At 41.8% G+C, this 27,957-nt stretch overlaps 1 protein-coding gene across 1 annotated transcript in view; it reads left to right on the top strand.

Moving 5' to 3' along the window:
- DSCAM (DS cell adhesion molecule) overlaps positions 1-27,957 on the top strand; it is a 444,019-nt gene that overhangs the window by 385,904 nt on the left and 30,158 nt on the right. The window contains exons 22-28 of the mRNA XM_069028212.1: positions 6,643-6,760; positions 7,585-7,748; positions 10,605-10,703; positions 11,291-11,479; positions 12,255-12,545; positions 17,453-17,629; positions 24,627-24,657. Of these exons, the coding sequence (XP_068884313.1) occupies positions 6,643-6,760; positions 7,585-7,748; positions 10,605-10,703; positions 11,291-11,479; positions 12,255-12,545; positions 17,453-17,629; positions 24,627-24,657 (1,069 nt within the window). The remainder of the gene's footprint in view (positions 1-6,642; positions 6,761-7,584; positions 7,749-10,604; positions 10,704-11,290; positions 11,480-12,254; positions 12,546-17,452; positions 17,630-24,626; positions 24,658-27,957) is intronic.

Raw genomic sequence — 27,957 nt, 5'->3', positions numbered from 1 at the left:
CTTGGGTGTTTAATGATGTAAAGATGTAAAATAAAGTGTCTAGTGCATTATGATGACAGGTTCTTTCTGAAAAGGTTTTGCTGAAATTCACCCTAGTGCCACCAACATGAAAGTACTTTCTGCATGGAAGAGCAAACTTCATCACTGTGGGAAATCTCCCTGTTCCTGCCTGTCTAGCTGGTAGATCAGCAGTTTGGTGATGGTAGATTAACATCAGAGCTGTTATCCTGGGCTGCATCAAAAGCAGTTTAGGCAGAGGGCTGAGGAAGGGGATTGTGCCCCTGTGCCCTGCTCAGGTGAGAGCCCACCTGCAGAGCTGCCCCAGCCCTGGGGCCCAGCACAGGGAGGACGTGGAGCTGCTGGAGAGAGGCCAGAGGAGGCTCCAGGATGAGCAGAGGGATGGAGCAGCTCTGCTGGGAGGAAAGGCTGCCAGAGCTGGGATTGTTCAGCCTGGAGAGGAGAAGCTTTGGGGTGAGCTCAGGGTGGCCTTGCAGGGCCTGAAGGAGCTGCAGGAAGAAAGATGGAGAGAGACAATCTCCAAGGGCTGGAGGGCCAGGAGCCAGGGAATGGCTTCCCAGTGCCAGAGGGCAGGGCTGGATGGGAGATTGGGCAGGAATTGTTCCCTGGCAGGGTGGGCAGGCCCTGGCACAGGGTTCCCAGAGCAGCTGGGGCTGCCCCTGGATCCCTGGCAGTGCCCAAGGCCAGGCTGGACATTGGGGCTTGGAGCAGCCTGGGACAGTGGAAGGTGTCCCTGCCATGGCAGGGGTGACACCGGGTGTTCTCTAAGTTCCCTTCCAACCCAAACCCTTCTGGGGTTCTGTGATTGTCATGGATGGTCGTGCTGGTTTTGGAGGGTACTGTTTGGACACATGGCAGCTTCCCAATGCGGAGAAGGTGCAAACAGGGTTCCTCAGGCTTGTGATGGGAACCTTCATGTCTTTCCTGTGTCAGGCTTCTCCAGTCTAAAGATTTTATTATGTGAAATGAATATTTTCAGTGCTGCTGTGAGAAGCCTGTAGTAACTATGGAATCACTACTCTACATGACAATGGAAGATTTATCAGTATCAGTACAGGGAGGGCCTTGCAAGGGAAGGAGGCCTTGGAATAAGCTGGGAAATGCTTGCTCCCCATACCAGTGCTTACAGGGCTTTTTCTTCCAAGTGAGTTACCTTTACATTCTGCTTCTTTCTGCCATTTTTTTTTTTTTTTTGCAGTCTTTCAGAAGACCCTTTCTCTTAGTAGCTACATAGCATTAGTGGAAAGACCTGAGGGATGTCTGAAAGGCCCTGAATGAAAAGTCTGAAGGATCTGAAAAATCTGGAGTTCTTCCATTGTAGGATAACTGCACACTGCACTATGAACATCAGTGAGACCAAAGCTGAGATCTTAAAAGGGGGATGAGGAGTGTAAAGGATACCAGTGAAGGAAGATCGTGAAAGAACAACTCAGGGAAACGGGGCAAAGGTTTCAGTGTGCTCCTCCTTTGCTGTCACCTGTGTGTAATGGATGTGTGGTGATGGAAAGAAAAAGGGAACCAAAAATAGGCATAAAAATAGATGCTCAAATAAGAGCAAAAATAATTAGACATGGTGCAATGCTAATAGATTGAGGCTGCAGGCAAACCCTGCATAAAATGCACTAGAAGTTCTCTTTTTCAATGCCCTATGCATTTTAAAAAGAGGGAAATGTTTGAAGATGAACACAGATCAATTCAGGCTTTGTGGGCACCAATATTCAGAACCTCACATTACGAGGAATTGCAGTGTGCAATTGCTCTCTGTTTGCCAAAAACCGAGAAGTTGTGACTTGACCCACATGTACTCAAACTGATCCAGCTTACCAGAATTAAATCTGCTCCTCTGAAGCTTATGTAACATAATCCACGATGACAAATAAGTGAACTTAAAAATAACTTTTATGAAAAGGCAAGATGACTTAAAAGAAACAATAATTAATTACTTCAATATAGACAGGTCAGTCTGAAGAAGACTTTATTTCAAAGGACAGTAGAATGCATCCAGCCAACCTTAGAGTTTGTAGTGATACTCCAATATAAAGTCTGCATTAGATGATGCTCAGGAAAAGCCTCTTACATGCACTTAGGACTGTAAAAGTAATGAATAATCCATTTGTGGAGGGTTTGATGGGCACTAGGAATACCAATAGATAGCAATTTTATGAACTTTGGAGGTAGCTAGGTTAGAAATTACTGTATCACATACAAAATTTCCTTTATGGATGCATCACAGGGCATTTTAGGGAGGTGGGAGAAAGTGGTGATCAGTGCTGAGGGCAGTGGCTGAACAGTGAAGAGGGATGGGCAGAGCTCAAAACCTCAAAGACCTTTTTCACTCCCCAAAATATCTGAAGCAAACAGCACATCCTGGGGTTAGAAGCAGTTATAGCCTGATTTTGCCATAAGTTCCCAATGCAAAAACATCCTGTGAGCCATTATTTTGTAGTTGTTTGCTTCTTTTTTTTGCTCCTCTTACTGCACAGTAACTGTCCAAGTAATAATACCATCATGACAGCTAATGAGAGTTAACTTTGAATTGAATTATGTCAACTTAATTATAACCCCTTTAAGAACTCCTTTGAGAACAATGAGAATGTCTAGATAGGGGTTTGATGTGAAATGGATAGTCCAATTTAAATGAAAGCTTAATTCAAGTTAACATTTCTTTCTTTCTTTAGTGTCTTCATTTCTCAGAACAGATTGTTATTCTCTGTAATTAACTGACAGAAATAATAAAAAAAATCCCCAACAAACAGAAAATAATCATGGCAATGAAAGTTCAGCCTCCACATAAGCAAGCTGTGCTCCTGCCCCTCGAACTACCCTTCATTGCTGACTTGAAGGATGTGCATTTAGCCTATCAATTATATTTAGAAGAGAAAAAACCTTGCGTGCACTTGTTCCTCTGATTTACTGCCCCTGACTGATGGGGAATGGCATTTGCTGTATGACAATAACAGGTCCAGACCCCTGGCAATCTGATCCTCTGGGGACAACTCTCTGACTTTTGAGATTCCCCTGGTTTTTTAAACTACCTGAGCATTAATTTTGAACAGATTTTCCCCCCTAGTCTATGTTACTTTGTGTGTTTAATGTTTTTAACTAACATGTAGGGCTCACATGGCGGTACACACTGGTTTGTTTCTCTGATGGTTCATCAGACTGGAATACAGGGGATATTAGAAACAGAGAATCATGGAATGCTTTGGGTTGGGTTGGAAGGGACCTTAAAACTCATCCAGTTCCACCCCTGCCATGGGCAGGGACACCTTCCACTATCCCAGGTTGCTCCAAGCCCCATCCAACCTGGCCTTGGACACTTCCAGGGATCCAGGGGCAGCCCCAGCTTCTCTGGGCACCTTGTGCCAGGGCCTCATCACCCTTCTTCTGTGAGAAAGCAAATGAAAGAATCTCCTGACCCAGGGTATTCACTGTTGGATCTTTTATTTGTTTTAAGCTGAATGGCAGTGAACTGTCATAGCTCTTGTTCAGCTTCCCTCTACAGTTCACCTTAAAAACACAGTTGTGTCCTCTAGGAGGAAGAAAAACCCACATGTTTTTACAGCCTCTTGCAAAGAATTTCTGCCCATTTCTATTTCTGTGACAGTAAATGTAGGTTAGAGGATTTGTAATTTAAACAAAAAAACATGCAGAAAATTGCATTAGCATAAGAGGGTGCACTGTTCTGTGAAGGAACCTCTTTATCTTCAATTAATAATTGGGTAATTTGTAAAAAAATAGGAACAGACAGAACCCTAATCCAGTGCCATGCCATCAAATGTAAGGCTAGAGGGAAGTGAGTAGCCATGTGGGTAGCTTTGATAACAAAGAAGTAAACCCATGCTTATAACCCATGTGGTTCCAGAAACTCCCTTGGCTCAAAAGGAAGAGGTCTGTGAGATTCCAGGCTTTTTTACCTCATGAATGCCTGTTAGATTTTCAAACCCATTGCTCTGAGGTGGATTTCACTTGACATTTATTTTGTTTCTAGTTTTCTTTGTGCACCTTTTAGCAGTCTCAGGACATCGTTAGAAGTTCAGCTATAAAGAAAATTGGGCTTGAAAAATTTCCTGCTGTTTAAACATTTCTTTTAAAAGCACTCAGTACTTGGAAGGAATAAGAAAATCCATAGAAAGCTGTGGACAGTTACCTTGTGCTTTTCTGATAATTTTCTGAGTTATGTTCTATCACCTTACCACTGTCTAAGGCTCCTGTGAGGTTTCTGTTGCTTCCACACATCTTGGTAAAATGAGGGATACAGGATATTGAAAACCAGCAGCTACAACATAAATGTTGCACTTTCAATATCTGATGTCCAGCTTATGACTTCTTAAGGGAGAATTCATGTTGAAATAACTATTAAAAACAAAGGGATAACATGGAAAGTTTGCTAACAGTGGTGCCACACCACGCTGAAGGCTTCAGCAGGATTCCTGCCTTCCACGTCCTTTCTCCTACAGGAACTGGCAACAGTTGGAAGTACCCGGATATTTCAGGAAACACTGAAAATGTGGGAAGTCCAGGCAGAAAATTATTTATATTTAATTTTAAATGCATTTTCAGACTTCATGTTGCAGAGGCAGTTTTGCATGGGACAGGAATTTGAGCAGTCCAGATGCTCACAGGTGTGTTTTGTAGATAGAGCTGACAGCATCTCCTGCTGCTTTTCAGAGATGGCATGAGAGCCATGAAGCACCTCCTGCAGCAAAAACCTGGCACCACTGAAGACAAATGTGACTTCTAACACCAACTTCAGCAGAGTCAGCTTTTCACTCTGTGTCTCAGGGTGCACTGAACGTTTTTCTGTTTGAGTTACTTTGGTTAATTAGCCCGTGGTGTGGTGGGTTGACCCAGGCTGGATGCCAGACACCCACCAGAGCCTCTCTATGACTCCCCTCTGCAGCTGGACAGCAGAGGGAAAATACAACAAAGGTTCATGAGTTGAGATGAGAACAGAGAGAGATCACTCACCAAATGCCATCCTGGGCAAAACAGACTCAAATTAGAGATATTAATTGCATTTATTACCAACAAGATCAGAGCATGATAATGAGAAGAAAAATAAATCTTAAAAACGCCTTCCCCACACCCCTCCCTCCTTCTCAGCTAGACCTCCTCCTCCCCAGCAACACAGGAAGATGGGAAGAGGGGTTGCAATCAGTTCATCACATCTGCTGGACATGGGGGAAGCTTCTGGCAACCTGTAACCTCCCCACTACCAAAACCTGGCCATGCAAACCCAACACAGATGGCTTGTGGCCGTGCAGCCATGTGTAAATCTTTTCTAGATGTGGCATTAGGAGTGCCCAGGTGGAAAACCAGCCTGATCCATGAGAGCTTCTGGCTGCTCAGTGTCTTTGGATCACTCTGGTGTCTGACCTCCCCAGGGCAGCACAAACCATGGCTCTCTCCTGAGAGGGTTGAACCTCAGAGCTCTGGAAGGATGGAGCCAGGGATCTCCAGGTGCTGTTCAGCCAGGACAGGACATACTGATGCTTGGCTGTTAGGAAAGTAATGCTGTCCCATTACCCAACCTTCACTTTGTCTGTTACATAAATCTTTCAACAGCTACTTGTGTTTTAGTTAAAATTTTGACCAGAGGAAAAAAATCTCTTGGGAAGCTTGGCCTTCAACAGTGCTTGAAGAGAACATAGGCAACACAGTCCAAACTGATTGTATAATCTGTGAAATCTTTTCTTTTTGTGAATATCTCAAGTCCCATTGCAGCCTACTCAAGTAATTTTGCTTAATTTTTCAAGGCCTGTTCTTTTATGCATGATTCTTTTTTTGAGATTAACTGTCCCAGTTATATTTGATGCTGGGTCTCATTTTCATGTTTTCCTAATTGGTGCAAAATGGATTATTAAGTATAAATTCTAATCAGTGTGCACGACTAAAGTAGATCAGGACTGAAAAGACAGTATTTTTCTATCTGTATTCAGTATGTGCCTTTAAAATGTATATTTGGAGGCCAACAGCAAGTCTATTTCTATCAAGGGTCATTCTTGAGGAATAACAAATGAAGTTCTAACACAACCTATACATGGAAAGTATAGGAGTGATATTTTTTGTTGGGTATTTAGGTGACCTGAGAGCTGATACAAACTGATTTTAGTTTGTTCACATTTGTGGACTTCAGATAGACTCTGCAATGTACTAATAGATACATACATGAAGGTTTATTTTGCTTAATACCAAAATTATTGTAGAAGAGATGTAGCAATAATTTAGCTGTTATAAGACACCCGTCTGCTGTGGACACCTCTTGCTGGAATTTTGGAGAAAAGCATCCCTTGGACACAATTTTCACCCCCAATTTCTGCTACAAAATATATAAAATTCAGTAAAGATGATAAATAACTGGGTTTTCTCTTTTCCTCTACAAAGACTTTTCCAATCCCATACCTCATGTCTCTTTTAGTTACTTGTCATCCAGGTACTGAAACTGATAGTTGTGCTTGAATAAATAGCTAATACTGTGAGTTAAAAGGAATTACTAACCTAAACCCACAGTTTTTGGATTGGGTTGCTCTTCCCCCTTTAATTATGGGTGTCTCTATTTCCCTTCCAAGGGCTGTATGAACAGACACCTCACTTCAGTCTCTCTTGCTCTCTCCCACCCAGCTCCTGCCAGGATTCTGACGTTCAGCGGGACGGTGACAACCCCCTGGATGAAGGACATTGTCCTCCCTTGCAAAGCCGTGGGGGACCCAGCTCCAACAGTCAAATGGATGAAGGATAGGTAACCAGCAACTAAATGTATAGCTCAGATAAAGCCCATTGGCTTAAAATCCTGAGGGTTGTGGGGAGGGTGATCCTGGGTCACTGACAGGAAGGAGAAGGACTATTCGTGGTCGTTTGCACATGGTCACAGTAGATGAGGAGTTTAGAAATTCCTTCAGCTAATTGGCTGGGGTGATTACAAGGCATCAAAGGGAGAAAAAATAATGAAGAAGAGGTAAAGGTAAACATTCAAAATGTAAAACTTAGAGGAGTCTTTTTTGTTTTATCCTGAGGCCGACAGGAAGGTTTTATTCTGAGAGAGCAAAGTGCCTGATACAGTGATTTGTGCTGAGGTGGGCAGTAAATGCCTTGCACGTATTTAATTTTCCATTACTCTGTTTTCAACTTTAGTTTCACAGTCTGACAGAGACACTTGGAAACCCACATGGACAATAATTTTCATCCAAGCACTGTGTAAGCAGGGAAACTACAGTGCTATGGAACCATCTTGTGAATTGATATAAATACCTATGATTTTACAGGGATGAACTTCATAGCCAGGAACTGCCTATACCCTTATTTCAGCATTTTTTTGAAATAACAAGTTAAGGAAGGAGTGAATTTCTGTTTTCACTCACGCTGGGCCCAGGAAAAGTGCATTTTTAAGCAAATGATAGGTGTTTCCCAACAGAAAATACTCCTTTGCTGCCTTATTATGGGGACACACCTCACCCCACACCTTTTCCTCTCTTTCCATTCTTAGTTGCTTCAAAAAAAAATCCACTTCTGAGTAATTTTGATTGTAACTTCTTTAATGTATGCACTTTGTTTCCTGTGAGGTAGTAACGGGACACCCAGTCTAGTGATGATTGATGGGCGAAGGAGCATCTTCAGCAACGGCAGCTTTGTCATCAGGACTGTGAAAGCAGAAGACTCTGGGTACTACAGCTGTGTGGCCAGCAACAACTGGGGATCAGATGAAATCATTTTGAATTTGCAGGTACAAGGTAAGGCTGTTGGATCTACCTTGGAATTGTTACCAAAGCTTTAAAGTGCTACTGGTAATGCCGAGGTGTGTCTGAAATGCAAAGTGTTAGTATTTATGTGTATTAATGTAAATCTAATCCTTCCAAATTAATAAATAAGTCATTCTGACTCAGACGTGGGCATTTTGTGATCTAGGAAATGGTGCTTTTGGTGAAACAATTCACACACTCTCAGTTAAGTCTCTATGTGACCTTTTATAAGATTGACAGCCATGTGTTTACATTTGGTTATCTTCTAGCTCTTCACAGAGAAAGTATCAGCTTCTGCCTTCTCCTTACAAATATCACATATTTCAATATTACAAAATTCAGAAAGACCTGAAGCCCTTTAATTTAGCTCCAGAAAAGCTATCAGCAGAAATTTGCCTCTGTACTGAGACCTTGCACAAAAACTTCATTATGTGGGCACAGAAATTTATTATGAGGTGAATATGAGGAAGCATTGGAAATGAAACATCAGTACCCCTTCAGCTAATGCATTTCTCCAGCTACATTTTATATTCATGTTGAAAAGCACGAAGTGCATCCAGGATGGTGTTGATATGTACAAAAGCAGGGACAATATAAGAATATAAAGTAAGGGTAATGTGAGGCCTGTGTATTCACATACCAAGAATTCACTGTGCAGAATTCTTTGCTCACTTGCACTAAAGCAGATCCTACAAATGCTTCAACTGACTGCAAGTTTTTGTACCAGAGGGGACCATCACTCTCCTGGATGTGGAATCTACACTTCTAGTGCAAACATATGAGAGCACAGGAAGAGGTTGTTTCCAGTGCAGTCCCTCTCTCCCTGCATAAACCATTCCACCAAGCCTTGGAACAATCATGGCAGATATTGGCATATAACAGTTTACCTACAATCCAACAGAAACTAAAGGTGCTCTTCAGCAATGTCTGTAGCATGAACAACAGGAAGTAGGGAGAGAAGACACCAGCAAATGGAAACCTTATGTTTATATTTCACTAAGTACTTTTGTAATTGCATATCTTTGCTCTTATTGAACTGCAGCAACTAAAAGCAAATCAATATTACTTCCCTGAGGGACAGACAAAGAGTGGCTTTTAATATGTGGGACCACCATTTTTTGTAGATAGGGTGAAGCTGTGATGAAAGCTTTTACAATAAATCTTTCCCAGTGCAGTGTGTGCAGTCTCTCTCCATGGAATTAGCCAAGTCCCTCAGAATAACAGAACAAATCCATCTCACACACAGAATTTTCCTTGAGTATAAACTGTCTCTTTTGTTTTCTTCAGTGCTGCTTGGCCCTGTGAGGGCAGAAAAATCAACTGCTCTTTGAACTAATCCATAGCTGCAAACCAGCAGACTCTGCCTTATATCTGCACACATTATTCTGCAATCTGATGACTTCAACATGAACTGCAGTGGGGAGCTTTTCCTGGAGTTTCACTCTGCAGGAAGAGCTCGCCCTTAAACATAAGCAAAGCAGGCAATGTCCTCTGGCAGCAGAGTGCTGGACACAGCAGAGCATTTGGGACTTCTGTCCTGCCTGGCTCATGGGCTGGTCTTTGTTGAGCAGTGAGTGTCAGGACAAGGGCAGCTCCTGCCAGCACCAGTCACTGACACCACCACCCTCTTCTCTCCCATGCCAGAGGAGCTGTGGCCATCCTGTTGTCTCTCCTCCCTGGCTTTCCATCCCATCTTTGCCACTGCTTCTTGATCCTTCCCCAGCACGGACTGTCCATACCTCACTCCTTGTTCTTGAGGCAGCAAAGCTCAGTTTTGTCTATGTTTATGACAGTTCCCAGTCCATTTCCAGTCCCAGTTCCCTGTGTCAATTCCCAGTCCCAGTTTGCCCTACCCCGTGCAATTTGTTGGGATGTGGCATGGCTCTTTCTCTGCCCTTTCATGCTGGAAGAAATTCCTCCAGGGAGGGTGGGCAGGCCCTGGCACAGGTTGCCCAGAGAAGCTGTGGCTGCCCCTGGATCCCTGGAAGTGTCCAAGGCCAGGCTAGATGGGACTTAGAGCAATCTGGTCTAGTGGAAGGTGTCCCTGCCCAGGACAGTGGATTGGAACAAGATGATGTTTAAGGTCTTTTCCAACCCAAACCATTCTATGGTTTTCCTCCAAAGAAAACCAGGAACTGTGAAGTCGATGAGAGTTGAAACCTCTGTTTTATTCCTGCACTCAGTCAGCAGCTGGTCCCTGGAACCTTGTTTTTTTTTACCCCACAGATTAGCCACAACCGTAATGTTTATGGGGAGCAGCAGAGCTGGTGTGTTTCCAGTCTTTGCTGACAGAGTTGGGAATTCCTTATACCAAAAGTCTCAGTGGTCTGGAAGAGGTCATGGATGTGCCTCCAGTCACAGATCTACCTGTGCTACCTAATTAACACTCAGAGTTGCACTGGCAGAAGCTCTTGATATGCACCTTTTTTCATTTTTACCATAATAGGCTGCAAACACAGGAACGAGTGCAGCATCATTTGCAACTGCACATCTGCTTCCTGCCACTAAAATTTCATCTTCTCCCTAAAACAGATATCAAAAACAATGAAAATTAATGGCTGGGTAGCTCATGTGCCATTGAGGTCTAACAGGACAGACACAAAAAAATTCAGAGAAAAACAAAGGTTAAGAATTGAAAGACAAAATTGTGCATAAAATTAAATAAAAAAGTGTGAGCTTGTCTGTTCTTGTCTTAACCAAGGATGTCAGCTAAACAGACACTTTGACAGAAATAATTTGCATTTTTTGCAACTCAAAACAGCTATTTGATAAATGACTGTTAGAAGTGATTAAGATCGTGTCAAACCATTTGATTGCATTTTCTATTTTTAACTATTTCCCATCTAGTTCCACCAGACCAGCCAAGACTCACTGTATCCAAAACTACATCTTCCTCTATCACTCTTTCCTGGATACCTGGAGACAATGGTGGCAGTTCTATCCGAGGTAATGTAATTCAGGTTAATTGCTACTTCCTAGTAAATTATCATATGTTGATAGAATTAGTATACAATTATGAATGGCTCCAAAAAAAAAAAAAAAAAAAGAAAAAGAAAAACAACCCAATCTGTATTGCTGTCAACCCTTAATGTGCACTATCATGGTGATAACAGCTTTCAGTGAATTGCAGTTTGTCTTTGTGGTGGTTTATTCATACATTTAATCACTTTCTCCCAGCATACCCTCAGCTGTTATGACAGTTGCTCTATCTGATTTTCCAGACGTGTAATCTCTAACCACTCATTTTGGAGGGTCCAGGTTCATCATCTGGTTGTTGCTGATTGAAGGGTCCTTAGAAATATCCATCCTTTTCTTTTCCCCTTGAAGCGATCATAAAAAATTGTATTTAAGCTGTTGTCAGGGTAGGCAAAATGCATTGCCTGGTATATTTTAGTCAGGGGAGAGCTGTATGTTTCCCTGCACATGGGATTTTTTTTTCAGTTTTATTAGGTCTTTAAAATGCCTCCTTGGATTACCTGAAGGGTTTGTGCTTTGTGCCTGGCTTACCACTGCCATCTGCGCTTTCCCTCCAGGTTATATTTTGCAGTACTCAGAGGACAACAGTGAGCAGTGGGGCAGTTTCCCCATCAGCCCCAGTGAGAGATCCTACAGGCTGGAAACACTGAAATGTGGCACCTGGTACAAGTTCACTCTGACTGCTCAGAACGGGGTGGGGCCGGGACGCATCAGCGAGATCATCGAGGCCAAGACGCTCGGCAAAGGTACGTTGGTTCCATCCCCTTCATCCTAAAGCTTCCATCCCCTTCACCCTCCTAAAGCTCCTGCATTCTGCTGGAGGTCTTGGTTTGATGAGAAAACAGGCTTGGATATTTTAATATTACTGGCTTTGGAAACATTTCCAGCTCTGTCCATGCTGTGACAAAAAAGGCTGTCGCTGTGAGACGTGAAGCCCACACGAGCTGATGTGCTGTCCTTATTTCTCTAATAATTTTTTTCTAAGATGGGTTGGTAGATAATTGGTAAGAGGGTGTCTCCACTCTCACAGACTATAGCAATTCCAACTACTTCATTGCCATGAGGAAATCGTCTCTTCTCTTCTTGTAAAAATTCAGGGGTTTATTTGTCTGGATGTTGAAGGAAGACAGGGAATAGATTTATGTAGAACAGAAATGGAGCCAGTGTCTTGTTCTGCTCCAAGGCAGCATTGTAGGAGCTGTGCAAGCAGCATCCTCTGAACAGGAGAAGTGTGAAAAATAAAGGAAAAGTCTGTGCAAAGTTCTGCAAGGCAAAACAAAAAGCATTTTTTGAGTGGATGTATGGATTTTTTTTTTCCTCATATTGATTTGAAAATCTGGGTTTGTGACTGGCACAAAGTGGGAAAAAACATTCAAGAAGGAGGAGGGGGAAAAGTTGAATATATAGATACTGAGTTAAAACTAAAGATTGCCCTAAAAATTATCCTCTTAATTTTATATTTTGGGAGCCTTTTACCTGCAATATTTAAGCATTTTGTCTGGAATATCCCATTGCCTCTAGAGCCCCAGTTTTCCAAGGAGCAGGAGCTCTTTGCCAGCATCAACACCACGCGAGTGAGGCTGAACCTGATCGGCTGGAACGACGGCGGCTGCCCCATCACCTCCTTCACTCTGGAGTACCGGCCCTTTGGGACCACAGTCTGGACAACGGCCCAGAGGACATCCCTGTCCAAGTCCTACATCCTGTATGACCTCCAGGAGGCCACCTGGTACGAGCTGCAAATGAGAGTGTGCAACAGTGCTGGCTGTGCAGAGAAACAAGCCAAATTCGCCACGCTCAATTATGATGGCAGTAAGTATTTCCTTTAATTTACACCTCAGATACTCACTCATTGAGTCTCATATGTGATTTTTTTTTCTTTTTGCTCACCTTCCATTTTTTCCCCTCGTAAACCCCATTTTGAATCTGCCAACCATGCTGTCAGAGAGGTAAAAGTCTCAAAGTTGTAAAATAGCTCCTGATAATGGGCTGCCAGGCAGAAAAGAGGAATTGTTTATTTGTCCTCACTTTGGAAAAACTCCAGTGCCAAAGTCAATCAGCCATAAGACACATAACCACAGCACATTAAGAGTCATTAGTTCCAGTGGTTACAGGGGCTTTTCCTAGTGTTTCATGCACCTTTTCCATGAAATTTTTGTCTCCCATGGAATTGGTTCCTGCAGCCATTCACGGGGATGTCTGGCCTCATTGCTATTCCCTGTAACACAGCCCAAAACCCATTATGGGACACATCAGAGCAGCCAAGCAGGTTGTCCTCTGGGAAAGCCTCTGGATAACATCCTCCAAGGGCAGAGCAATGGCAGTGCAATTGTCCCTGCTTGCAGACAGGGGACAGTGAAACTAATGGCCATGACAGATGGCTCTGTCGTGCCCAGCAGCAGGGCACGGACGATGAGGGAGTTGCATCCCACCCTTCTGCCAGGGGTTACTGCCCACCCTGCAGAACCCAGGACAAGAGCAAATGTGCCAGTTTGTCACTCACCCCAGCTCAGGTCCCGCCAGGCTGATTGGAAGGGATGGTGGCACATGTGCGGTCCTGGTGGCTCCGTAGTGGGAAACGGCTGTGTTCCTGGCAAAAAGGCAGCACAGATGGCTCCAGATGGCAGCCTCTTGAATTGCTCCAGTGTGAATTGCCAGAGTTCTTCTGGAGACATCCATGTAAAATCTTGCTGTGTTGCCAGGGATGTTGTGCTGTATTGTGCAACCACTTGGCAACATCTGTACTGTTAAATCAAACTACAGCCCTGGTGAGCAAGTTCAGTCAAGAGCTGATGATTGTGACAGCACCAAATTGGTAATTGTTCATAACTGTGTGTTGGTAACATGCCTCCACATGAACACCACCACAGCTCAGGGCAGAGCAGGGTCCATTCCCAGGCAGAAATGTGGGATATGACTTAAGCAGGGTTTAAACCTCAGCACCTGACACATCCTCTACTGCTATGCCAGCCTTTGTGCTGGGTACTCAGCAGTTCTTGCAGATAATTAATCACATGTGCCCTCACCATTTGGAAAAATATCACTTTTGGTAAGCTGCCACACAGTCCTCGTGTTATTTCTGACAGTCTGGAAAATTAGGAAAAAGATCTTGCCTCAGCACTCCAGAGGCCCACAGGAAACCAGGATCTAAGCAGTTACTACACAAATGCTCCAGGTCTTTCCAAGCAGATGAGGGACTTGTTCTACTGAGAAGTGTAGCTGTTGTCAATAATAACTCTTTTAAGTATTAGGAGTTAATTTCTTGTCATTTTACTTAGCCTATCCTGTTTTGGTTTTGTTTTCCAGTATCTCTGTATAAGCAGCACCCAACTTTCAGTTGTTCAGTTATCATTACATTAAGACTGATGGGGGCTAACAGTCTCAAGCCATACCTTAAAATGAGAATTATATCAAAGTGTAGATCCAGAGCCTTAAATTTCCACTGGTAACACTGAAATCAAAACTATTCTTACAGTGATCTGATTGGAAATGTTGTCAGGCTCTGCTCCATGATTGGGTGATGATACTTACCCTGGTTTCACACATTGTGACCTGCACACCCTTTGATTTTTGTATGTTGCTGTATAGCATCTTTGAAAGGGAGAAAATGAAACAGTAAAAAATATTTGCAGCATTACATTTCCTGGGCCACTGCTTCTGGTCAGCTAGAAAAATTCCCATTTGTGATATTGCTGGTTTTGTTTGTGAAGCGTGCTTTGCCAGGACTGTATGGTGCCTTTGAGAGGCAGAGTGAGCTCAAATACTGACCCCGAGCTTATGAGAGGAGAACATGGATGGAAAAGCAAATTTCAGATTCCAGATTTTCTAGATTTGTTAGGTTTGACTCAGAACTGAAATTATAAACTGATGATGATGATGTTGATTTTCGTTATTATCATTCATATCAGTATTTGATGCAGGAATTTTTGCTTCTACAGACAGGGAATAGTTTGTTTGCAGAAAACATGGCAGTGGAAATTTCTTGGCCAGCTCCCCTTTTCAGTGCCATGCCTCTACCTTTGATTCACCCTGTGATGTGAGATGAGATTAGCCCCTTCCAGCTTCCAGGGGTCACAGCTGCCCTTTGGATAAAGCAGATACAAGGGTAGTACTTTGAAGATTAGATAATACGGTGTAGGAAAGTTCTGGGATGCCGAATGCTAAGAACAAGCTTAGAAGCTTTAGCAGCCTTAAGAAAAAGCCTTTGTAAAGTTTGCAGAAATCCCAGAGGTGCGTGGGTTTGGGTCACTTTAGGCTGCAGCAGCCAATTGCTGTGTGTGGGAAAGCTCCTGAGGAATATCATGGCTAAGCATCCTTCCCCTCAAATCTCTCCGTGCTGAATTAGGTCAGAAGGTTAATGACCAACCTACGTGCAGCTTTTTGCTCCCTGTTCGTGGGCATTTCAGTAACGATTTCCAGCTTACAGGTTTGCTGACCTCCCTGCCCCTTGTTTTTCAGAAGCACGCAATCCATAAGGAGATATTTTTAGCCCTGTGCAGCTGCAGTTGTGGAGCGCTGCAAAGGAGCTTGCCGGCTCAGGGATCAGCTACTCAGTAGCCCTGGCATTAATTCACATCAGCTCTAAACTCTGCTAATTGATTCTGACCCACTCAGGCACTCCCTGCCGTGAAGGACACAGAACACTCCTGAATTCACAGGGTGCAGTGGGAGATGCTGCAACAAAGGGGAAAAGGGGGTCAGAGACATTCAAATTACAACTTCTGCGAGGCACCAATCAGGCTAACAAAGGGTGATGGTGAACCGACCTGGAAAACAAAACAAACCCTCCCCGTTTGTCTGGGACTTAGTCCTGAAAAAACCTCTGACTATTCCACTCCCAGCCACCACCTAGAATGACAGCTAATGTTGAAATGGTGTTTTCTCAGTAGATAGTAGGATTAATTTTTGGCAATTTCTAATGCAATTGCTGAAAAGCAACGAATGGATGATGTGAAAATGTGCAGTTCGATTTTTTAATTAAGCTCTAACTGCCTGTATATAATGTCATGAGGTTTAGATTTGCCTAGGAAGAGGTATGGATAATGGTAATCACATATCTAAACACAGCCCACTCACCATTTGATTTTCATCAAAGTATTAAGGAAAGCAAGACATAGTTTTAGGCAATCTTTAACCTGATGGTCTCTGTGACTGTAATTCAGAGAAAATTTTGGCCCTTTAGTATCCAGGAGGGTTTAGGAGGATTTAGGGACAGTTATTAGTATTACCTTCACGAGCTTGAAGTTCTTTCCATTTCTTCATCTAGTAATTTTATTTGTCTTTAAACTAGTGCAAAGTCTGTGTCTCAGGGCAAGAAGAAAGTATCCTGCTGTGTGTTCAAGAAATGGAAAATTAGAAAAAAAAAGGAGAAAATTACGGGGAAGACCTGCAATGGAACATTAGAAAAATATTCCAAATGCAACTGTAAGAAAACAAATTTTCCAAAGTGCCTAATATAGGTTTGGATGGTTGTAGCTTTTCTTTTAATCTTTGTCCCTTTAGGGAGCTGCTCTTTATATGCAGCTGAAATAGTTCTTCTGAAAAAAACAGGATGTAGGATTCCACATTTTCACTGTGGTTATGGCACCCACACTGTACTGCACCAGATCTCAGTTTTTTATTCTGATACTGTATGGCACATAATGAGATACATCACTTAATGCAGCAATTAAAATGTAAAAAAAGGATGTACCTGTTTTTCTCTCTCACCCTCCTTTTCTTTTAGCAAGTAAGTAGCCACTTTTATGTTTCAGTAGCTGGTTAAAATTTAATAGCTTCCATGCAAAGTCATCACAGTTCACAATACTTACGTGTTTCTACGCATTTCAAACAAATCTGCATTTTCTAGCCTCATTTGTGGTTGCATTCAGCAGTTTAATAGTAATCAGGAAATGAGTGAGAAGTCTTCCATGACTAAACAGCCTTCCACACAAGGTGCTGCATTCTTCTCACGTCCCTTAGAGGTAAAGAAGAAAAGAATTGAAAAGTTCAAGTATTATATATCACCAGGAAGCCAGGTATATTCAAAATGCAAATATGTCCCAGAATGAAAAAGTGAGCTGCCTGCCAGTAGTTGGTAGATTCATTTCCCTCATTTCCCTCTCAAAATTTGATTGTTTCTATCCAGCATTACTCTCCTGTTTTACTGATGAGTATAATGTCAGACAGTCTTTAGCAGATTAGTATCAGGTTGGCTGTCTGAATTTCAGATCACTATCACTGCTGCACCCTTAGAATTGATAGCAGAATGTTTCTGTGCAGAGGATTATTCTGATGTATGTGGCACAAAATGAGCTTTGTCAAATGCACTCCTTGCTCAGGAAAGCCCCGCAAAAATGTCACAGCAGTGCTATTTCCTCATAATAAGGAATAATAATAAACACAGGGAGGAATTCTGAGGTCTCTTACAGCTTTTTAATAATTTAATAGGACTCAAAATTAGTCATAGTATTTAACTGTGTAACAGACATGGTTTTCCTCAATCAATGAATGCAACTCTTCTGGATTTCTGATAACCTCTGAGTCTCTGCACTCAGTCCCTCATTACCGTGAGCCTGATTATGTGTTCATGGCTATTAGACACACAAACGTAGCATCCACCCCAGAAAAACCCTTGGGAATGTTCTGCCTGCAGCTGAAGCACCAAGGTGCCTCATTCCCTGAGAACTCAACCTTTTGTCCTCGTTAATAGGCCTCTAACACCATGACCCTGTTTGCAGGTACAATCCCTCCTCTCATTAAGTCGGTTGTGCAAAGTGAGGAAGGCCTGGGAACCAACGAAGGGCTGAAGATGCTGGTGACCATCTCCTGTATCTTGGTTGGGGTCTTGGTGCTGTTTGTGATGCTGCTGGTCGTGAGGAGGAGGAGGAGGGAGCAGAGGCTGAAGAGGCTGCGAGGTAGGATGGTGTCTGTGGAACTTCTGTCTACCTGAATAAGAGAATAGGAGTGGGGCTGTATGTGACCAAACTGTTCAATCCCCAGTTGGGATCATTTCCTGCAATACAGAACAAAGTGTGTGTGTTTTCTACAGAAATTCCTTCTTTTTTGCTTGGTCATAAGTTTCTAGAGAAAAATTATTAATATATCCATTGTTATTATTTTGCATGGGGGAAAGGAAAGTGTTTCTCATTGGTTTGCTTTCCTTTTTTTGTTGTTTGCTTGTTTCCCTCAATGACCTAAAAGTGGATTTGTTTTGAAGGTTGAAATCAGATGTTCTGAAGAGGAGGGAATCTCAGTTTTCCAGCAGATGTTAACCATGATTTCCAAGTTATAAAATGAAAGTAGCCAGATGTTGGTAGGCTAGAAAACACAACCAGATATTCTCAGATTTGTTACCATGTTTTTCCCATGATTTTTATAATGGAACTTATACAACACTTCATTGTTCACTGACCTTTCATTGTCACTGATCCGTATTTTCCTCTAAACTTTATTCAAATTCAGTTGTTATGTGAATAAGATTTAGATCTGTGAATTCATTATTATTATATTTTTCATTATCATTATATTAATTATATTATATTATTATATCATTCATTATAATTATATTAATTTATCATTTTTCTAGCAAATACCCCTGGCTGAGCCACAGCCAAGTTTTTGACCCTCACAGTCTGCCACTGCTGCCCTGTAGCTTTTGCAATGGCTCACTACAGCAGAACCTTCCCTGAAGGTATCTGGGAAAAAACCTTTCAAATCTAAACCTGAATTATTAGTGAAACAATTTACCATCTGCAAAAATAAGCCTAATCTTTTCCAGGAGCCACCAAACTGTTTTTATTTTGTATTTTATTTGTATTTTTTATTTGTATTTTTTATTTGTATTTTAACCAAAATATGATCATGGTATTTATTAGACTCAGGGCCAGGCCTATGTTTTCCTTCTGACCTTCCTACTCATCTCTTTTTTGAGTCCAATTTTTTCCTTTGTAACAGTATTTTGGAGTTTCTAAAAAAAAAAAAAAAAAAAGAGGGCATGGGCAAATTCATATATTAAAGAGGAAAACAAACCTTATGGTTCATACACAGCCTTGGAAATCAGGACATCTGGATGCTTTAGCTTGTATAATCACTTTTTCTTCAAAACCTTGTAAGCCCTTTACCTCCCCAGTATTTGGTTTTTTTTTTTTTCATTAAAGAAGTGTGGTAAAGAAAACGAAAGTGTTATCTTCTTAGAAATACTGTGGAATTCCATCCAGTAAAGAGCAGGGCATCTCGAGCCCTTTGGCTCTAGAAAATGATGTCTGTGCACATTATTTTTTCATGGTTAATTTACAAGTAGTCATAGTCTTGAGTTACAGTCCCTAAAGGAGGGCTGATGATCACTGACCAGGATGGCTTTTGCATAACATAAAATTTCTCTGAACTATTTGCTCTCAAAACTGAGGGATTTAGAAAAATATCAGAGCTTCACTTAAATACAGGCAGTGGCAAAGATTTCATCAGTACTTTTGATAAAAACAATCAGTATTTAACCACCATTTCTGTAAAAGTTGTGTCTCACTTATCTGAATTTGTCAAGCTGCAGCTCGACACCCCATCTGGTCCTGGTTTACTTCTCTACAGTACAGAGGTTCTTTTTTGTATCATTTTCAGTCTCCGAGGATATTCGTTCCACATGGTGGGAACCAAATCATTTCTTAATGTTTTAATTGGTAAATGAAACAGATTAATATATTTTAATTTTCCTCTGCAGTTTTCCTATCATTTACATCCTTAATATTTTCTCCACTGAGATCATTTGCCAGTTCTCTGATTGCTCTGCAGCAGGAAAACATTCCCTGCTGTACAGCCCTCTTTTGTGTTCTTGATATATGATCTTATGATCCAGATTATTTTCTTAGTGATCTGGCACTTTCTTTAAATTTTAGCCACCAAATTCTTGTGTCATTTTCAAACTTTTATCAGATGTTATTTTATTTAGTCCAGACCACTGATAAATGTTCCAGACAAAAATTTCTGAATACTGATTCCCTGCTTAAAACTGGGCTCTGAATGCATTGAATTCCGTGTAAAATGGCTGCTGTGGTAATTCTTGCATCATGCTACTTTCTGTTAAAATGCTTTGAGTTACCAAAGCTTTATTTTAGAAAAATATAAATGTGATCTTTTACTGTTATTTAATCATATCACAGTGAGAGTTTTTTTCAATGTCATTAATTCTCAGCAAATTTTAATCTCATTTAAAAAATCCACTTTGTTTGACATGGCTGCTTGACCACAAGTCTGTACTGATTGGCCTCAATTATCCTTTTAATTCATTTCATTAAGCTTCATTCAATTTTTTTAATTATTTTTTGCATTGCCAAGATCAGATGGATAGGACTTCAGTAATTCAGAATTTTTTTGCTCATTGTTTTTGAAGACTGATCCCATGTTAGACATTTTCTGCTCTTCTGGAAGTTACTTCGTGTTCTAAAAGTTTTCCTGACAATTATTGCTGTTCCAGAGAACTCCTCACTAAGTTCTCTAAAACAAATGTGTGCAAGTTTTTCTCATCTCCTGACTAAAACAGAAACGGTTTGCTCTAGTAATTGTTGTGATTAATTTTCATATAATTTTTGAAAGTGAAATATCACATTTTCACTTGGTGGGCATGATCTGCTGGGGTTTCTTTGAGGCACAATATTCATTTTTCCTAAATCAGGATTCCCCTACCATCTTTCCTCTAGTCTACATCAGAAAGAATAATCTCCACAGTGGGACCTTCTAAAATAATTTGTGCAAGTTGCAGATGTAAATCTTGCTTTTGTGGCTGCAGATGTGGTTTCTGTGAGCCTGCTTAACAAAGAGGAGTGGGAATTGCAGGTTTATTTGCAGTGTGCTCTGCATGCAAACATTTGTATCTTTGCTTATGGACAGTGGGTTTGAGCTTCCATCTCAGTTGGCAAATGCAGCATAAGAACAGAAGTCCCCAGTTTTGATCTTTTTACCACTTGTCTGGATGTAGGGAAACTTAAACATTTTTCTTCCTCTTTTATAAAGAAAGCAGAGTTTTCAGCAAACTCCTGATTTTTGTCCAGTTTAGTAGTTCCACCAGCCAGGTCACAAAAAAAGGTCATTTGGCTGCTGGGGTTCATGCAGCCATTCAGTAGGTCAGCAGATATTCTCAAAGAGAAGCCTGATAGCTTAATGCTCCTTCTCCTGGCTATTAACCCAGCTCTGCTACTCCTGTAATAGTTTTCCCTTTGTTTTTAAATCCAATTCACCTTAACACAAGCAGAAAGGGTCAGCGCAGCATGATGGTTCAGGAGTGGCAGGATGCAATTTAAAACTCTATCACTGTCCCTGATTTCCCAGGGGGCAAACCCAAGTGTGTTAAGAATTTTAAAGGTGGCTGCCCCAGCATAGGAAAGTGATGGCTGTGGCTTTTTCACTGAAGTGATGCTTGGCTGGAGCAGAGATCATCCCCTTCCCTCTGTCATCTCTGCTTCCTTCCCAAGCCCTGCTTTCACCACCTGAAAACTGGGAGATGATAGGACGCAGCCAGGGATGCTGGCTCATTTTAGGAAGTGTTCTCAATTTGCTGATCAAAATGGTACTGCAGGAAATGCACATCAAAATCCCTGTTCATTGGTTTGTGACAATAACATTTCTCCTGGAGCTGAAGTTTTGGGCACATGATGTTGTCATAGTGAGGTCCCCAGCACAGGGAGGACGTGGAGCTGCTGGAGAGAGGCCAGAGGAGGCTCCAGGATGAGCAGAGGGATGGAGCAGCTCTGCTGGGAGGAAAGGCTGCCAGAGCTGGGATTGTTCAGCCTGGAGAGGAGAAGCTTTGGGGTGAGCTCAGTGTGGCCTTGCAGGGCCTGAAGGAGCTGCAGGAAGAAAGATGGAGAGAGACAATCTCCAAGGGCTGGAGGGACAGGACAAAAGGGAATGGCTTCAGATTGACAGAGAGTAGGGTTAGACAGGATATTGGGCAGGAATTGTTCCCTGGGAGGGTGGGCAGGCCCTGGCACAGGGTGCCCAGAGCAGCTGGGGCTGCCCCTGGATCCCTGGCAGTGCCCAAGGCCAGGCTGGACACTGGGGCTTGGAGCAGCCTGGCACAGTGGGAGGTGTCCCTGCCCATGGCAGGAGGGTTGGAACTGGATGATCTTTAAGGTGCCCTCCATCCCGAACTATTCCATGATTCTGTGATGTTCAGTTACTTTTACGCTTCTGGGTTTTGCTCTGACAGACACAGAAGAGCTGTTTATATTCCTGCCACCTTTGTCCCATCCCACAGCAACCTGTGTGCCCATCATTAACTCCAGCAGTGCTGCTCACCTTTTGAACAATCTGCTTGGATAATTAGCAAATTTAATCTCAGCTGACGGAGTTTTTTCCCTTCAGTACTTTCTCATTCAGCTTTCAATAGGTAACATGGTTTTGCTGGTGCCTCATGCTATTTTTGACTGTAGGTGCACAATCTCCTGTGCACCCCTTTAACCAAGGATCAACATGTGTTAAGGAGCATTTATGTGCCACGTACATGAATTGGTGTGAATTTTTTTCCAGCTGCAGCATGGAAATGATCTGTGTGCTCAGCAGCACCTGAGAACATGTGAGGGAGGTTGTCTTCCATTTAAACCTGATAAAGAATTATGAAAAGCAAACTGAAGTACATTGTAATAATCTTCAACTTTGGCCCTTCTGCTCTCCTTGAGTTGTGAATTCCTTGCACAAATATCCACAGACTTCACTTAAGGAGGCAGCAATTGCTTCAAAACCTGCTGGCTGAATGAAAACAATGTTTGCATATTAAACCACCCTGATTATGTGTGCCAGAGGGAGAATGTGTGCACAGCACAGTGTCTTCATGATCCTGGTGCTGCTAGAATAGCAAAAGCATCATAAAATTTGCTGAAGAAAAAACAAAAAAACCAAACAAAAAAAAAAAAAAAAAAAAAAAAAAAAAAAAAAAACACAACAAAAAAACAAACAAACAAACAAACAAAAAAAAAAAACATTACTTGCAACCAGTATCATTATTATTATTTTTTGGGTTTGTTTGGCTTTTTTGTATTCTTCAACAGAACTGTGTCCCCTTCCTGGGTTTTTAGATGCCAGTAACAAAACTCATTTGGGAGCAGCAGTGTTGGTCTTTTGGTTTATGAATGATGGCAAAGATATTGTCATCTACTAGGTACTACCACTTACAAGGGTTAATGGCAAAGACAATCTCATTCCAAGTGAAAAATAGGAATTCTGAGTGCCCAAGTGGAGCACTGTTTGGTTCAGATGAGACACCTCAGATGAACCATCCTTCCCTCCACCAGGAATCTGCCATGCTTTGTGGTGGAAAGGGATGGAGGGAGGTTAAAAATGGAGGAGTGGAGCAAACAGACTTAGAGGGAGCACAGAATTCCAGCTTCTCCAGTGGTAGGTGAGGAATAAAGCTTAAGAAAGGCAAGCTGGCACTGTGTCAGATAAATGTAACGCAGAAAGTGGATAAAAAGGGTTTTGTTGTGTTTTTTTAATGAATAAAAAGAGCTCTCTGTCCATTCCTTTTAAAAATCAGTACAACACAAGCTGTAGAGATTTTTTAAGATGATGGCTTTTTTCTGCCTGTATCCTTGGAATTTTAAAGGCAGGCCATTTAATAGGATCACAAGTAAGGAAATTGTTGTAGGTCTTGGAGGTGATTGAGGAATAAAAAAGGTGGGATGGAGAAAACAAAGACAAATTCAGTAAATGTCTTGGCAGGTGCTGGTAGATTTACAAGAAGCAGATAAAAGAAGAAATGTAAAGTTTCATGGAAGAGAGTCGTTTGAAGACTTAGAACTTGGAATTGTTTTCTTTTCAGATTTGCTTCACTTGGTTGCACAAAAGGCTGCTTTGTTGCTGTGTGATAAACTTAAGGACTTGGGAATCAGCATTTTAAGTGAGTTTGTTTAGCAGCAGACTGCAGGAGAACAAAGCAGAGCTGCCTGGTTTTGCTGGATGATACCACAGAAATTAGTGCATTATGTTGATAAAGTTTTACAGAAGCCTACCTGAAAAACCAAACTTCAGCTGTCTTTTGAACTGATAAGTATTGAAATAATTATAGCCCCAAAGGATTTTCTGCTAATAATAGCAGCACTGACAAGAACGGGAGGAGTATTTTTCCTTCATCAATGTCTCACTTTGCAGGGCTGATCCATGTGGGAATAAACCATCCTCTGTTTCGTATTTGAGTGCAACCAAACAAGTTTGTGCCAGGGGAGGCTCAGGTTGGACATGAGGAAGAATTTCTTCACTGAAAAAGTTGTCAAACACTGGAAGGGGCTGCCCAGGGAGGTTTGGAGTGCCCATCCCTGGAGGTGTCCCAGGAAGGGCTGGAGGTGGCACTCAGTGCTCTGGGCTGGGGACAAGGTGGGCATCGGGCACAGCTGGGACTCTTGGAGGTCTTTTCCAACCTCAGGGATTCTGTGATTCTAAATTGACTCCTTGGAGACCTCCCTTGCTCAGATCTCCGTGCAACTACATCTGGTTTGGAAATGTCAGGTAAACAACTGCTCACCCAGCCTAGCTTTGGCTCCTGCCTAGAGATGGATATCAAAATTCCTATTTTTTTGCATTTTCTTCTTCCTTCACCTGTTCATTTGCTACCCATGGCATGAAGGAACTGAGATTCCCATTATTTCTTAAATTGTTCCTATTTCTAATATATTTAGGTAGTCTTCTCTAGTTAAGCCAATGGTAACTTTCATTTCTCTAATCATCTTTGGTGCTGCTGAGGAACTAAACAGGGCTGTTTGGGGCAAAAATGCAATTTTAGCAAAAGTAGGGACTTTTAGACACTCTTTGATTCTTTCCACTGATCTGAGAAACAACAGTGGTCTTGCACATGGCTGATTCAAATCACTTGCTAATAATGCATCTATCAAATCGATTTTCATTTGTGATGACATTTCTTCTATTTTCTTCTAGATGCAAAGAGTTTGGCCGAAATGCTTATGAGGTAAGAACAGATTTCATTTTATCATTTTTTGAGATTGAAAAATGTCTGTCAACTACAGCATCCTATTTAAGAATTGTTGGAGGGACAAATGGAGAAGTAAACTTTTTATTCCTAAACCCTTTTCCAAAACACACCATTTAAGAACTATGATGGTTAGACATGGGAGAAAGAAGACACTTTGTGGACAGTGTGAGGGGCTACAATGATAAAAAACCTGATAACTTGTGTTAGTAGATTAAATCATAGAAGCTATGTAGGTCCATCTGGACATTTTTCCTACTCTGAAAAACATTTTCATAATATGTATCAAAGTAATTGCTCTTCAGAGATTGTCTGATTAAAGGCAATACATTTCTGGCTGTGAATGTCTCTAAACTTTGCAGCTCTGTTTATGTAATTCATTATTGTTAGCTGCTTATACCCAAAAGTATAAAAGAGCAGGTAAATCCATTTATTATTTTTCACTTCTGTTCCATCAGCTCAGCATTCAGAAATCTAATTCAGTTGTTGAATTGCATCATAATGACTATTCTGGCACCACAATTCTTTCAAAGATGGAAATTTCATATCCTCAATGTTTATTGTTTTGTCTAGGGAAAATATTGAACTTTAGAACCGCTGCATATATTTGAAACTGGGATCGCCGAGGGATTATTTTTGAGTTCAAATGAATTTTGGGTTGCTAGAAAATATTTTTTATATTCAGGCAACAAATTTGAGAATGTCACAGATATTTCACCACCTGAACCACACTCCAAACTTCCTCACCAGTGATAAGCTTCACTTCTGTTGTAAGAATATACTCAGCAAAGGCATGGTGACAGATGGGTTTGGTGTAAATTCAGCTCTATGCCATCATATCTGAATAAGCCCAGTGATGTTAAGAGGACTGGTCATGCAGGCCAGGTCATCCCCTCCCTGTCTGCCCATGGCAGCAAATTGTGGGATTTGTTAAATCTGCTTCAGGAACGTTTGCCCTGGTGGTTTCTGGTGCCACAGAAGACAGCACGGATTAGCACACGCAGCAATTCTGTTCCCTTAAGAAACCCAGCAGGGACTGGCTGAAACCCCTGGATGGAGACATTCAGTCCCAGTGACAACCACTCAGAACCCCTCTGCAAAACTGGTAACGCTCTGCCCTAACCCTGGTTGGCTTCACAAGAGCCTTGTTGCCACTTCTGCAGGGCCATTTCAGAGTCCCACTCCTCTGACACTTGGAGAACCTCACCAACCTTCCAGCAGAAGTGCCCAGGTTTTACCCACCTTTTCCTTTGCTGATGGTGGCCTTCAAGTTAAGGAACTTTTCTCCTCCCTAAGTTTTGTACTCAGAGAGCAGCCAGGTCTCCTCTCAGTCTTAAGTTCAGAGCTGTTTTTCAAGGTAACTCATCTGCCACCATTTCATTTGGCTTTTCCTTTCACCAGCATCGAACGATGATCATCAAGCCAGGTCCTCTCATAGTCATCTCATTTATTAACAAATAATCTTGGTTTTATTACATAGGCATATTTTATATTCCTTTTCTAAAAGTTTGAACAAAGGCAAATGACTGTTAAATCAGAACTTCAGAGGAAGTAGGGGATATAGGCTTACATTTGCAGACATGCCAGAGCTTGGAAATCTCATTTGTGACAAATCTGTGAAATAACTTCAGCCCAAACCTGAGCTATCCACAATCACCAGATATCCCTGAAGAGGTAGTATGTGAATAACCAAAGGACAATAAGCCCTCTCCAAAGCAACAGTCACATATTATAAAGCCCCTGATATTTTTTATCTTTTAGATTCCACCAAAATCTGCTAAGATAAAAATATCAAGAAAGGGGGTATTTGGGGAGAGGGCAGAAAAGGTGATTCCCTGATTGGTAGGAAGGTGTGAGGCCTGGAGAGAGCTTTGTGTATCTTTCCCTTTGAGGAGATTTTCATGAGTATGTGTAAAGCGGATTAAAAACGGAGCTTTGGCCTTTGCTTTGAGAGTTGCTGGCTTTGGCTGTGTAAGTCGAATGTCTGTGGAGCAGGATAAGTCAGCAGTTTAATGGGAGCTGCACAACACAGTGTTGATACCTTAAACTCACAAATAAAAATCCCTGCTGCTGTATAAGCACAGCTTTTTAATGTTTCTTTTGGGTGAAAGCATCAGTCCAGCCATGCTCTTTGTAACAGTTCACTGTGAATCAGTCTAGCAGTTCACTGGATTTTGAAATTTTGAACACAAGGTGAAGAATCTTTTATGCCCAAATATTCTGATTCAGTTTCCCATATGCTTTTACAACAAACTGTGGACTCTTTCAGAATGCCTTGTACAATGTACTTGCTCTGGAAAAGGCTCTTTTATCCACAGACTCAACATAAAAGCTATACTCAGACCAAAAGACCACCTGCCCAAATACTTGTTTTAAATAGTGGCGAAGCAGAAACTTTAGTAGAGTAAAAGAATACAGCAAAATACTGAGAGAGCTGGGATGCTTCAGAATGGAGAAATCTTTGGGGAGGTCTCATCGAGGAATTCCAGTACCTTAAAGGGCTTAGAAAAAGGAGAGGGACTTTCAATATGGGCAGACAGTGACAGGACAAGGGGCAAGGGTTTTAAACTGAAAGAGGGCAGGTTTAGATTAAATATCAGGAAGAAATTTTTTACTCAGAGGGCAGTGAGGCCCTGGAACAGGTTGCCTAGAGAAGTTGTGGACTCCCCATCCCTGGAAGTGTCCAAGGCCAGGCTGGACAGGGCTTGAAGCAACCTGGGATAGTGGGAGGTGTCCCTGCACGTGGCAGGGGGTTGGAATGAGATGATCTTTAAGGTCTTTTCCAACCCAAGACATTATTCTGTGATTCTGTGACTCAGTCTCCTGACAATTTGGAGCTCAGAGATTCTTTGAACCAGAGGGAATTAATTCTATTATACACAGAACCTTACAAGGTCTGACAAGTAAAGAAAAGCACATGCTTATGTTTGGGAATTTTATGTCTGTAAATATAGAAAAATAAAGATAGATACCTTTTATCCCTTTAAAGAATCAATCATTGGACCCCTCATCCGCCAGACCATTAAAATATCTTTTTGCCTGAATTTAGGTTAGAGAATACTTGGACACCAAACTTCAAAATTGAAACCTTAAAACTCTTTGCCCTGTTTCCAAGCCCTAGAGGCACTTCATTGCTGTTGGCACTTTAGGTTTTTATAACTTGAAAGCGGAGCTGTTGTGGTTTGCAAAAAAGAATTCAAAATACCCTGAGCCAGCATCCTAATCAGCTACAAGCCTCCTGCTTCTGCCAGTTGCCTGTGCTGTGTTTGGACACCCCAT

The sequence above is a fragment of the Aphelocoma coerulescens genome, chromosome 1, assembly GCF_041296385.1.
Source record: "Aphelocoma coerulescens isolate FSJ_1873_10779 chromosome 1, UR_Acoe_1.0, whole genome shotgun sequence".
Classification (NCBI taxonomy): Eukaryota; Metazoa; Chordata; class Aves; order Passeriformes; family Corvidae; genus Aphelocoma; species Aphelocoma coerulescens.
Note: the sequence above shows the minus strand (reverse complement) of the source record. Positions and strands in the feature narration are given on the sequence as shown.